Source organism: Quercus robur, chromosome 4 (genome assembly GCF_932294415.1).
Source record: "Quercus robur chromosome 4, dhQueRobu3.1, whole genome shotgun sequence".
NCBI lineage: Eukaryota > Viridiplantae > Streptophyta > Magnoliopsida > Fagales > Fagaceae > Quercus > Quercus robur.
Window position 1 is genome coordinate 58,789,565 of NC_065537.1, and position 14,716 is coordinate 58,804,280.

Below are 14,716 nucleotides of genomic sequence, written 5' to 3' on the forward strand. Positions count from 1 at the left end.
AGTAAAAATGAGCTTTAATAATCACCTACAAAACAAATTCAATTATCATCAAATATTTTCAAGCATATTATAGTGAACCTCTGTTGTGCTAACCGTGGTATTTTTGTTTCAACCAAAGTTCAGTATACCAAAACCATAATAGATGATGCACATGCACTCTATCAAATATTATACAATCTCATTAGAGAACTTATTCAAATCTTGCACATAGGCCATGTGACAAATCCATTAACAAAAGTCATAAATTTTAATAACCTAGTCTGAATCTACCAATTTTTAAGATTACCTTTTCAATATTTAGATATCATAAAACACATAAAATAGTTCTTGACAATGTAATAAACCACATAAAATAGTTATAGACAACGTCATAAGCCAAATAAGCTAAACTAAAAATTCCAAATAATGTCTTCTTTTTTTCCTGAACGTCATGAGCTTTCTCTTTGTGTCCTATCCCAAGTGACTTTTGGGCATTTGGGATATCTTCTGGATCTACAATGCTACAATTCATGTAAATTACATTAATGATTAAAATTTGGCTAGCCCAATTGCAATTATCAATTAGGTAATGGAAGGTTAAAATGTCAAAATTAAAGTGGAATACAATTGAAAAGTTTATTATTGGGCTCCTTTGGTGCAATTAGAATTTCCCAACGTGCTGCCTAAATTGCCTATTGTGATGTTGTTCCTTAAATTCACTTCTTAAGATTTAGCCATGTGGCTACTTAATTAAAAAATACACTTCCTTCCCATGAGAAAACTTAATTAAAAAATACACTTCCTTCCCATGAGAAAAAATCAACATGATAGAAAACTTAGGTACAGTAACTTAGATGTTGTTCCTTAAATTCACTTCTTAAATTCACTTCTTGCTCTATATATATATATATATATATATATATGCTATTGGTCCTTATCTCCAAAAATGCCATAGGCCAGCAGAATTCCTTGGTAACATATCAAACAATAACTTTAGTGCAAACTGCAAACCCATGCCCAAACATATTAAAAAAAATTATTGACAGAACCTCTATATGCCCGTATACATACTGCAACTACCATTACCTATATGTAATGCAGCAAATAAAATATATACAAATGAAAAGCAAAAAATCAGACGTTGCAAAAAGAACTTCAAAAACCCAAAAAATAAATAAATAAAAAATCCCCTTTTCTCTTCTCTATTTTCTCAACAACCACCAACCGGACTTCAACCAATGGAAGAAAGCTGAAATTCAAACAAAAAAATATAAATGCTCAAATTTTCTCATTCTATTTTATAAGCAAAAGAAAACTCCTCGGCAACCAAACAAAACTTAACCAAATGAAAAAAGAGAAGAATAATACAAAGAAAAAGAGTACCTTCCATGGTCGTAAACCCAACCGTTAAATAAAGAAAATGAAGGCAAGAGAAATAGAGAGAGGGAATACCTTTAATGGCTGTCAAATCTGAGCTAAAATGGGTTTCAGATAAATTCAATCGTGCCCTTCTTTTCTTCATCACTCAACCACCTTTAAAACCAATCAACCCAAAATAACAAAAGCTAAATCATATTTAATATCATTTTTTGTTGTTTAATAATACCTCTACCGGTAGTGTTTCAGGCAGTATATAATGGTGGCGGGAGGCTGGGCTGAAGGTAGGTGATGGTCTGACATGGTGGTGGCCCTCAAATCTCTCTCTGCCTTATGGACCTTTTCTCTCCCTCATAGTGCCCTTTACGACTCTCTCCCCTTTCTCATCCAATTTTTTATTTGATAATTTGTCATGCAGGGCTGAGTCGGCACCAAGATCAGAGCTTGCTGGATGGAGAAGATCTGTGCTTGAGGAGACCAAAAAGGAGTGAGAGATCTCTATTCTCTCAGGGGAAGCCAAGAAAATACTGCTGTGCAAGGTGGATATGAGATTACTATCCTTATCCTTAAACTCCCCCTTCTCTTGCGAGGAACCCAATTGGACCACTCTTGCCAAAAATGATAAAATCCCAAGCACAACACTCACATCGATTGTTCCTTCTGTTTTGATGCCCTCTGATAGTCTGATAACTCAGGTTTGGTCTGTTTGGAGAGAGAGATGATCAGAGAAAGGAGATGAAGTGATGGAGAGAGTGGAGAAAGTAAAGAGAGAATTTGGTGGCTTCTTTCTTGGCGTAAATGTGACCCTATTTCCATTTTGGGACTAATAGAAATATCGTATACGATAAACAGAATGCCTATTGGCACACTGAGCGTCTACAAAAACATTAAAATAATAATAAAAATTTTTAATCAACATTTAAATAATGTCACGTTAGTATTTTAAATATTAAAAAAAAAAAAAACAATGTTAGAAAAACAATTAAAAAAATTCTAAACCTATGATTTTTAAAATAAAATAAAATAATTTTTTTTTTCTTTTCTTTTCTTTTCTTTTTCAGAATAACATATTCATGTATATTTTTTGTATTCTTTCCTAGAGCATGACTGTTCATATTTATGTTCTTCATGTTCTTAGAAAATTAATCATTTTTTCTTTTCTTTGGTCTGTCTTTCTTGTACTTTCTTTAAAGCCAAACACATCAAAACTCAGATCAATAACAATTAAATAAAATAACATTTAATTAAGCACTTTCTTGGCAACCAAACAAATGTCAATCTCAAGATCTAAACATTTTATTCTCCTAATTGGTAATCAGGAAAATCCCCTTTTCACAAACCCAAAAAATTCCCATTCACAAACCCAAAATATCCGTTCTTAACACATATGGCAAAGGAGTTTTTCAAAATTTTCAAAAATCCAAAAGAAATAAAATAAACCCAAGATCGACTTCAGATCGTCTAGAATTCAATCCCAAGATAGAGAGAGTGAGATGAGAAAGTGATAAGGAGAGGAAAATGTGGGCCTTTAGATCTACTTGGAAACCCACACCACACACAATACACAACCAAAAAACCGACCCACCACCTGTGAACCTTGCCGATCCCACTACCTATAACACATTCTTCCTCCTCATGAAGTGAAGCTATAGGGTTGAGTTGTGGAACCCATTGCCTTGGAGGATCTTACCAACTTGATAGTTGTGGTGGCGGCAACGAATGAAGGAAATGAACTTTGGGATCGGCCATGGGAGCTACTGAACTAGGGTGAAGAGATGTTGAAGAGTGAGAGGGAGGAAGTTTGATATTAGAGAGGAGGAGGAAGTTTGAGATTAGAGAGGGTTAGGTCATTTGAAATTAGAGAGAGAGTGAAAGAAAATCTGTTCATAATTTTTTAAAATATTTTTTCAATTTTTAAAATTGAGAAATTTAAAAAGGAGAAGGTTTTCATTTTAGAATCATTTTAAATGCTGACATTGACTTTTCACCGACATTTTAAATGCTAGTATTTGGCTATTTTTACCGACATTTTCTTACCATGATTTTTTTTTTTTTTTTTTTTTTTTGTGAATCACGAATGAAGATACCTTCTGTTGATTCTTGCCTCTCTCCAATCAAAATAAACATTAATTCTTCTTCTAACTTGCATATGGATACCTTCTTTATTATTTTCTTTCAACAAATCATGCATACTGTTTATGTACACTGTTTGCCAACAAACAACTCATTTAGAACTTAAACATTTATATTTACATATTTAGAACCTAACAGCCTTAATATAAAAGCAAAAGTCCTATGTATGCAGGACATGTAAAGTACATTAGGCCTAACCCCGTTGGGCCTATGGGGTTGTTTGGGTACAATTAAGGGGAAGGTGAGATGGTTTGTGTTAGCGGTTTGACACATTACTTTTTGAGTGATTCATCATGTGTTTTAGCCATTATTATATTTTCCGTATTTTATTATTGGACCATTACACAATTGCACATTAAATACATAGCATCTTAGCATTTTGTTAGGATACCCAATATAAAATTTAATGAAAGTTGACTGAAGGATATAAACTAAAACATTTTCAAAATTTTAGAGATGAAAAATGCTTTATAAAGTTTGGAGACAAAAAACAAACTTTTTGCAAAAAGTGTATTCTCAAAACAAAAGTAGCATTGACACAGAGATCAGTGGTTTTCAAGAGAATGAACAGCTTTTACAAAAAGAAAGCCAAGAAATTGACAAACTTCGTCAAGAACCTTCACTTGATTGGAGTGGTCTGATTAAAGCATTTTATAATTAACTTTTCACGCTTTGTTTTCAGCTTATCACTCTTATAACTATTTTCTTAATTACTATTGAAAGGCCTCTACTACTATTATTCTTAAAATATTAGTTGGCTTGTATAATAAGTTTTACTACCAAGGATCTCTTATGTTGTGGATCCATTTTATTCATACTTGGCTTGTAATATCTCAAATATACTCCATATTTATCAATTTAAGATGTTAATTCCTGTTGATATACATAAACTTGTATGCATTTCCATTAGATACTTTACAAATCAAGTTTGGTCCTTCCAAATTAGGAGATCATTTTTCAAAATAAGGGTTTTTAGTACCACATGGAAGGATTACTTTCCATACCAAGTCCCCAGGTTTTTTAAAGAAGAAATATATCAATTTCATTAAATCAAAGAGGCCAAATTGGTCTAAACAATATAAAGAATATCTAGTGGCACATCTTCCACCCAAACAAGTAAATTGGGCGATGTGATTGTTCTTCTTACAAGAGAATGTGCTCTTGTGTTCTCTTGACAGTGAACATGGGAAAAATTAATATAAGAAAAATGAGAAACTTGAAGTTTTACATCGTGAATTAAATGCCCATGCAAAGTAAATGATGGTTTAGAGCTTCTCTTTAAAAATAATATTTGAGTCACCCTTAACAATTGCTTCTCTGACACCCATTTCTAAAGTGAACTTAACAGCTCTTCTTGCTGCCATTGCTTCAACTTGTGTTACTATAGCAGGAGGAGGGACTTGCTAAGTTAGGGATGCAATTACCAAGCCCTTAGAGTTTCAAATCACTACCCCTATCTCTATAGAATTTAAGATTTAGGGTTATGACTTCGGCCTCATCTAAATTAATTATCCAATTCAACCATCATAGCACTTTTAAAATCCATATGACCTAAGTGTTAGGAAATTATCTCAAAATCCAATGGTGACTTAAGTTGAATTTGGTTGGAGTGATTATTGGAGGGATGGAAAATGGGGGAGAGAAAATGGTATATTTGGTCGTTTGGTTGAGAGGGAAAAGAGGTGAGATTTTGGTGGGGTCAAGACTCAAGAGCACCAAAAATCAATTTTCCCATTTGAAGAGAAAACTTGAGAAATTTTGGTCTCTTTTGCTTCAGTCTTTACAATTATATTTTTATCCTCACTTACAATGTTCAACACTTCAACTGCTACATTTGTCCTTTGATTTGTTTTGTTTTCTTCTGTCCTTCTTATCGTCTTTTGCTGGATTTTTTTTTTTTTTAATTTTTTAACGTTACATTTCTATCATCATACAATAACATTCACTGCTTGTATATTCATGTTTTATGCTATTCCTTTTCAATTAGCAAAGGTCCATGATTTTTTCCCCCAACATGGAAGCACTTATTGGACGATTCCATTTAATTTTTATTAAACAAAATATAATAAATTTAATTACAAAGAAAAAAAAGTAAAATAATGTGTAATGTGTTAATTTTTTTAAGATGTCATTTTATTAATTTTAATTGATAATAAGTAATATTTAATAAGTATAAATAAATTATTTCATATATATTATGTAGTAAGGATAAAAATGTAAATTTATGTAAACTACATCTTCCATTCTCTCACTTTTCTCCTCAAGCAAATAAACTAGTTTTCATCACTCCACTTTTCCACCTCCTAACCAAACTCAAATAAGAGAAACTAAAATCTTTTATATCCTCCCACTCTTCCATCCCTCAACCAACTGGACTCTTATGACCTGTTTGGATAGAGAGGGGAAGGAGGGGGAGTGAAGGGGAGTAGAGTAGAGTTGACTAAAAATAAGCTAATTTTGTACTAAATCTACTCTACTCTACTCTACTTCCCCTCCCTCCCCCTAAATCCAAATGGACCATTAGTGTGGAAATCAAGGAAAATTTGTAGGGTTTTGATTAATGTTGCGAAGTGAAAAATAAAAAAAAATAAAAAAAAAGAAGAAGAAGAAAGAAGGTGTTGCTATAGTGTGAGCACAGTGAGAATAACAATTGTGTGTTGAACACAAAGAAAAGCAAGAGGTTTTACTAACAGTTTTAGTTGATTTTCTTAATTCACACAATACTAGGTTGGGACCCAACAAATGGTTATTGAACTTATATTCCTCTAACTATTTGAGCAACCCTCTCATTCGTGGCTATTTTACAGTAACCATCCTTCCATTCGCTCCCGGTAACTCCCTTGTTTAACGAGTGAACTCTAAAATGACGAGAGATGTGCTTATAAGACTTGAGGTGTTATTGTCTTAGAGAATGATAGCTTGAATGAATATGTGCCCCATTTATTTTTAATTTTTAGATCCGAGATCTTAGTTAACTCTTCTTGTTTACGTTTTGACTCATGGACTATTCTCACCTTGTGTACCACCAATGCCTCAAGCTCAATTTCTTTCAAAAGAGGGTTTTGAATAAAATGTGTACTTGAAACGTAGGTGAATCACTACATGATTTACATATTTAAAATTCATGCCCCATTTGTAAAATAGGCCCACCATATCTTAGCATTTTTTTCTTTTAAAAAAAATTATTTGTGCTGATGTTAAAATTGAACCATGGCATTTAGAGCCCTATAGACACATCATGAATATATGTTAGGGTCATACTTTCTATGTATTGACTTATCCTTTAACAAAGTGTACTTTACTTATAATTGGGTAGATCTAAGTTGGGTTTAATGTATCAATAGGTATGTGAAGTTTACCTTACAAGTGGCATCATTGAAGACATGAAGATTGAACCAAAAAACAAGCGAAGAAAAGATGATTTAGTGAAGCTCGACACTAGCTCGACACTAGTATCTATCGAGACTTAATGAAGGATTCTCGACACAAGATCGAAACCTTTCAATCTATCGAGCTCGGCAATTTCATAACTCTTAGATCTGAATTTCGGCCCACAATAACTTGAATTGCTAGTGTTTCTTTCACTAAACCTCTAGACCATATTAAAGTTTTATTTTAAAGTCATCAAAGACACAGAGACTCAATTAGAGAACTCATACACTCTGTGAGAAGCTATTGCGTTTTTGTGTGCTTTAGGGTTTTGTAACCAAATTCTTTTAGATCTTCAATGTGCTTTGGAGTGAAGAACTTTGCATCCAACAACAATTAATCAGTTGTACAGAGTTAGTAACGTATTGGGAACCATGCAATGGAAGTAAAAGTCCCACAAGATCAAGTCCAATTAGAGATTGGAGTAAAAGTTCAACTGTAGGTTGTTATTTTGGGATAGTCCAGGATAGTGGTAAGATTCCTTATACTTGTAATTGCATGTTCTTGATTAGTGGATTTTTGGGTCGGGAGTGGTGACATGAAATTTACCTGGTGGGGTTTTTGCATTGCATGATATTTTCCCCATTCATCAACAAATCACAGTGTCAATTTAATTTCTGTTGCACTTAGTTTATTTGGTGATTTGTTGGTGCCTCCATGATTTATATGTAATTTAACTTAATTAATCAATTTGAGCAATTGAATTAATTAATCGAGGTCAATCTATAACCCAACAATATGAGTCACTAAAGAGGCTTGATTGGATATGAGAACAGCTTAGTAAAAACAAAATTTTTTATCTAAGCTAATAACTTGCTTGACTGAGTTTCCATCTGTTAAAAGATCAAATTTTGACACTTTGAAGAAAATGAAAGGAAATAAAGAAGAAACAGCAATGTCGTTTAATGATGCTGGGCAAATGACAGAGTTAAGCTTAATACCAAAAATAGTTACAAAGTTTGACCACGTGTCCTAATGTAATTAGTTCTAGTTTGTTAGTGATGGTAGTTAGTTAGAATTTTTGGCACCATTTCTTTTTCCTCTTTTGCCTTGCTCAGCATTGGTGTATAATACCAAACTTGAAAATTTGTCTAATACCAAACTTGCTGGTAATAATAGATCTATTTCTGTTCCTCTTAAGCCTAAAGATGAGAAAGTTTATATTCCTCCTTTTAAGAAGAATCAGAAACGAAAGGCTTATTTTGCTAGGTTAGACAAAGGTAAAAGTTTTGATATAGATGCGGAAGTTTTTAAACCTGTGTCTAAACCTACTACTAAATTGTAGAAGAAATATGTTTTTGTGCCTACCTACCACCTTTGTGGTGTTGTTGGTCACATTAGACCAAATTATTGTTTGTTGAGGCAAGAACCAAAGCCTATGACCAGAAACCTCTCTAGGAATACTGATGTTCCTAAATTTGTTCTTGTTTGTCACTTTTGTGGTGTCTGTGGTCACATTCATCCTAACTATCATAAATTGAAATTTAAACAATCTGTGTTTTCAAGGGTCTAAACAAACAAACAATTTGTGATGATATATCTTCTACTACAAGTCTAGATAAATTGTTTCATATACTTTTGAAAAATTTAAGCTTGTTGGCTTGTGAAAGGAAATTGTAGGATTTAGGTCTCTCTCAGAAGAAGTGTGCAATCCCTTAAATACACTTTGTTTCTCAAGGTTTTTCACCTACAAAGCCAAAGACGCGTGTTGTATGGTGGAGAAAAGATTTTCTAAGATGAGTGTTGTTTACTTGTCCCTGATTTAATCCTTTCAATTATTTGTGGACATGTTTTCTTTTAGTTTTTGGCTGTTTTATTTCTTGGGTTATTTTTTTATTCAAAAACAAAATCCAAAAACATTGAAAATTTTCAAAAAGACAAAAATATTTTATTCTGTGTTTTGTTTTATTTTTCTTGAGGATTACATGAATTATAATATCTCTCTCTTGACTTAGAACATGCTTGACATTGTGGGAAAATGTAGAAAGTGTGTGTTCCTTAACTAAGTGCATGAGATATCTCTAATTTTGTATGATTATGTACTAGTTTGTACATGTAATCATGGGTTAATTAAGAAATTAATATTTCTTATTTGTGTATCCTTTATGGCTTAGTTGAGCACTGTTTTTGAATTACATGTTGTCAAGAATTGCTTTTGCATTTTTTATTTAGCATCAGGTGTACTTTTTGGTTGTGATCAAAATAAAAATTTGAAAATCCAAAAATTATTTTTTTGCATGCACATCACTTAGTGTGTGATTAAGTTTGGCCAATGAAATTTGCATTCATGACTATGTACCTTGCTTAGATTTGATGAGCTACTTTTTGCACTTTGCTAGTTTGTGCTATTTAGTACTTAATTGTGTGAGTTGTTTATATTCTTTAAACAAACGATCTTGATTTTGATGTCACACTCTTTTGATTGTAAGGACTAGAAAATCCTAGAAGAAAGGCATAAGTAATCATCTCACCACTATTACTCGCCAATCATGAACACCTGCGCACAAATCATAAAAGCTATGCTCGGTAAGGTGTAACACTTGTACAACAAGATAAAACGAGGTGTTATTTTTTATAAATAAATAAAATTGAATTCAGGGTATTTTCTTTTCTACCTCCTATATGCCCATGCATGATATTTTTGATTGTGCTAAAAAAAAAAAAAAATCAAAGTGCTTTTACATGATTGCAAGCTTGTTTTCTAGGAGATGTGAGAGTTATATAATGTAACTCTTTAGGTTATAGTCACTTTCAAACCAATGTGATTGATGATGTAGAAAATTTGTTTGATTACTATCTACAATTCACCTTTTTTCTGTACTTTGTACACTTACTAGTTGCACACACTACGTGCAAATTGATGCTAAATACTGTATATAAGATTGTGTATGTTGTCTAATCTGGCTATCTTTAATTGCATATGAATTGATATGTAAATGCAAATTTTTGTTTTGGTTGGGAATTTTGAATAAAAATGAGATTTTGACGTTTTAGAAGTTTAAATTTTGTGATTTTAACTTCTTGATTGGTTTTGATATTTTCATCTAAGTGGTATCATGTTTTTAAAACTTTTCTGGATCATGTTCATATACATTGTGTCTTAAAAACTACTTTTTAAGTTGTTTTTCTGCATAAAATTTCCAAATTTTTAAGTTTTAAAATTTTTCACTGCTTTGACCGATCGAAGTTTTCCCTTAACTGATCGAAATTATGAGCTTTTGTGTTCAAAACTCTTTGCCTGACTCAATCGATGCTTGATCGATGTTCGACCAATCAAAATTGGAAAATTTTCAGTTTTTAGTTTCTTGACCGATCAGTGTTTTCATGCATCGTTTGTGATAGGTTCACATGCATTACACATATAGATTAGGACATGCATTACATTGTTTCCTTTATCTATCCTGCATTTTTGCAGTCATATCTCTCATAAATTGGTTTCATAAGCAACACGCATACACTTTGCTAAATTGGATACTCAGCTTGATTTAAAAATTAATTGATTAAGTTTTGAGCTCTGTAGATTTTAGTATATGCTATTTTTCTTGATGTGTGAACTGCTAAAAATTGGAAATATGTTTTTGAAAGTTATGGTGGATAATAAATGTGCAAATATTTTCTCTACTTTTGAGTATGATTTGAATTCAAATTACCTTGATACATGAAAACACATTGCATGTGGAATTTTTATATCATTGAGATCTATATTGTATTTTGTATAATCTTAATTGATTGTGCCTGAAGTGTTTGCATGCATCTGTTTATGGATCACATAATGTCAAGATTGCATATATTGAAAGAGAGAATATTTGTATTCATGTGCATCCTTACTTTTTTTTTGTTTTTTAAAGTTTGGTATGTGCTTATTTATTTTTCCTACATTTTTCCCAAAGCTATTTTTCCCAAAACTTGTTTTGTTTTTCCTATTTTTATAGGGGGAGAAAGCTAGTTTTAAAACTTGTGCTATTCATAAGGAGAGTTATTGCTCTTCATAAGGGGAGTTGCCTTTATTTTCTATAGAACTTAATTCTTTTGTGTTGCCTTTATTTTCATAGGAGGAGTTGCCTTTATTTTCTATAGAGCTTAATTCTCTATTTTCTCTTGACTTCTGTTGCATATTTGTTATTTATCTATCCTTATTTCCACACATGTGTTGATGTGCTCTTTTGAGTGTTTCAAGAAAGACAAATACATTTCGATCAAGATCTTTTGCCTCATCTAGCAACTTTTAGGTTTGAAGTCTTAGATTGAAATTTGTGATGTATTTGGGCATTTTATTGTAATTGAGTTGTTCTTGTATTTGAGCATTTCATTATGTATGTAAGTTTTGTCATGAATTGCCAAAGGGGGAGATTGTTAGATTCTAAAAGTTTAGAATAATTGGAAAATCATGAACACAAACTTGTCTAGATATAGATCTTAGAGTCTATAGAATATATTAGACAATGCTCAAGTTGATACAAGTTAAGTTTCAAGAACATACAAGTTGCAGGTTCAAGAAAACAAAACTTGCCAGGCTTGACCGATCGAGAAGACAGTTTGACCGATCGAACTGTGTTTCTGCAAATTTTAATTTCGGCCCATCAACCTATTAAGCCTATTAAGTGATTAGGGTTTCAAATCTATTTCACTAAGTATTTAGAGGAAACTCTAAGGCACGTTTTGAAGAGACTTTAAAGCTTCTCTTTTGAGATCTAAAAGGTGTTGTGCCTTTTCCAGTAAAAGGCACTACCGAAAATTATTCTCATACCATTAGAACCGGTAGATCTAAAGTTGCTGCTACAAGATCACCTATTGATAATGATCTAAAGTTTTGAGTGAGATCTCAAAGTCACAAACGTGGGTGTTTGTGCTCAACAAATTTAGATAGAAGAGTCCGTAAATTCGGAGCTGCGTGTGGTCATATAAGTAAGTATTACAAGAGGTAGCTTTAAATTTAGAGAAAAATCTACAGTAAAACTTCCTTTCTATATAGTGAATTTGTTGCCTTGAGGATTATTTAGATTAAATCCTCCTCATGTTTTTTTATCTTAAAACTGATCGATTTTATTGGTTTTCTTAGGTTATCATATCACATGTCTTCTTTATTATTCCTCTATATGACTATATGTGATATAATTGTTTGTGTTTAACCTAAATCTGCATAATAAATCTAAGTAACAACTTGGTTAATTAATTAGGTTAAACAATCTAAGTTTTCAGGGGGTCTAAATACACTAACAAGAAGATCATTGACAAATTATAGTGTGTTTTTGGGTGATTCTTTGGTGTCATGTAAATCAAATAAGCAAGGAGTAGTGTCTAGATCATCAACTGAGGCAGAATACATGGCCATGGCTACTGTGGCATGTGAAATAACTCGCGTACTGCAATTGATCAAAGATTTGAAGATTGATCATCCTAAAACTACTATGCTCTTTTGTGATAACCAGGCTACTCTACACATTGCAGCAAACCCTGTCTTTCACAAAGAACTAAGCACGTTGAAGTGGATTGCCATCTAGTGAAAGATAAAATTTTAGAGGGTGCTATCAAGACCTTTCATGTTGCCAGCAATTCACAAGTTGCAGATATTTTCACCAAAGCTTTGGGAGTTCCAACTTTTACAAGATTAGTAGGGAAATTGGGTTTAATAGATATTTTCGTTCCAAAGCCTTTGAAGCCCTCAAGTTCTTGTTTATCATTGCAAGTCTCAGAACCTGAGGTTCAGGACTTGAGGGCGAGTGTTAAGAGATCAAATCTTGATGCTTTGAAGAAAAGGAAAGGAAATAAAGAAGAAACGGCAATGTTGTTTAATGATAATGGGCAAACGACAGAGTTAAACTTAACGAAGTCACAAGATCAACACGTGCAGAAGCTAATACTAGAAATAGTTAAAAGAGTTTGACCACGTATCCTGATGTAATTGGTTCGGGTTTATTTGTGATAGTAGTTAGTTAGAATTTTTGGCGCCATTTCTGTTTCCTCTTTTGCCTTGCTCTACGTAGGTGTATGTATAGCAGAGTGGGAGATATTTATTTTTGTACTCTTTCTCATTTTTCTTTCAATTTAATAAGAAGAATCCCATTCTATTTAGAGAGCTTGCTTTTTAACACCATCAAAAGGTTCTGTGATAACAAAATTTAAAAGTCTATTAAGCTCGCCTGATAGCAAAATTCCCGCTGTTTGCAGGTTGTGCTCTTCATCTAACTTGGTCGTCTTTGACTCAATGTAATTACAATCGAAAGGAATTTCGAATACATGGAAATTTACTATTAAAAATTTGACTCGAGAATTAACGAACAGCAAATTATCCTAACAAGGACTATACTAAGTTTTATCATAGTTTCTTTTATGTATCCTTAAAGAAAATCCAATCCTCAGATTCTCTCCTGTTCTCTCCCATCAAAATAAGCATAAATCCTTTCGTTCTTTTTGGTTTTTTTTTACTGCATCTTGATCCCTTCTCTATTCTTTCCTTCCAAACAATCACACGTACGGTTACGTGTGTAAAGTGCTTTGGCATATTGATGCCCCTCTATAAATAACGCAAACTACCAATGGTTTTGCATAAAGAGGATTTCGACAAACCAAAATCTGAAGTCATGGAACCCAAGTCCAGCAACGAATTGGGTATGTTCTTTTTCCCTCTTGGCTCTTGTCTCTTGAAGGTTCTTTGACACTGATATTTTGTATCTTATTTATTTTATTTCAATGTTCATAAAAATAGATATATGTATTCTAATATCCTTTACTTTCTAGTGGACATTCAACTTGTTTGAAGAAAAAACCCTTCAAACTCCTCTTATATTTTTTTTTATTAAATGTGAATTTTAAAAATTTAACCTTTAGGTTGTATTTTCTTTATATTTTTAGTATGCATGTCAAATTTTGTTCAAATCAGATGTTATTTTTTATGTATAAATTTATACTACAAAAACTTGAAATTTAAGCATTTGATTGTTGACAAAATTATTGATCTTCGATTTTCTTGAAATTTTATAAGTATAAAGGATATAATAAAAATATGTAATTCAACCGTTAAATTTTCAAAATTCACATTCAATAAAAATATATAAGAAAAGTTTGAAGAGTTTCTCTCCAAACTAAAACTTTTTCCTTTTCTAGCCTACTTCAGCTTGGAACTTTTGACAGCATAGGTCCAAAGCTAAGAAAAAAAAATCCAAAAATTCCAAAACTCATCCCAAACCCATGAAACAAATGCATAGTTCGTAGGCTTTTTTTTTATTTTTTTATTTTTTTTATTTTTTTTATGGAATTTCCTAACTCCTCTTCTAAGAGAATAATCAAATAGAATATATAACTCTTATTTCTTGAATCTTTTGCAGCGGACATCACAATGAAAGAATATATTCATATAGTACCAAACCTCAGTTATACACCTATACATTAACATAAACATTTTGCTTTTTTTAAGGGAAGCCTCATCACAGCTATAATTTAACATAATATTTTTTTAATCGAAACTTCCTTTTGAAAACAATAATTTGAAATAGAATTCTAGACAAATTACATTTTAATTATATCCTATTTTTTAGGGGTGATTTCAAATTAAACCTTACAATTTCAAAACTTTTGGACTTGAAGTTTAAGATTGTTAGAAATTAAACACTAATTTCATTAGATACAATGCAAATCCTATACTTTTAAAATCGTATCAATTTAAACCCCAAATCAACCCAAAAATCAAATTGATATAAATTTAAATCCCAGAATTTAATTTGAAACAAAAGAAACTATAACCTTTAATTTGTAACAATCTTAATTACTAGGAAGCATGAACACAAACATAGACACGGGT

General features: G+C 32.0%; 1 protein-coding gene across 2 annotated transcripts in view; it reads left to right on the top strand.

The window, feature by feature from the left end:
* The window catches only part of LOC126723144 (ubiquitin C-terminal hydrolase 12-like), a 38,052-nt gene that overhangs the window by 20,124 nt on the left and 3,212 nt on the right, over nucleotides 1-14,716 (top strand). The window contains exon 1 of one of the 2 annotated variants that reach the window (XM_050426435.1): nucleotides 13,481-13,527. The exons of the other annotated variant lie outside the window; for it this stretch is intronic. Coding sequence (XP_050282392.1) covers nucleotides 13,500-13,527 — 28 coding nt within the window. The 5' untranslated portion in view covers nucleotides 13,481-13,499. Of the gene's footprint in view, nucleotides 1-13,480; nucleotides 13,528-14,716 lie in introns of those variants that run through there. 2 annotated transcript variants of the gene reach the window in all.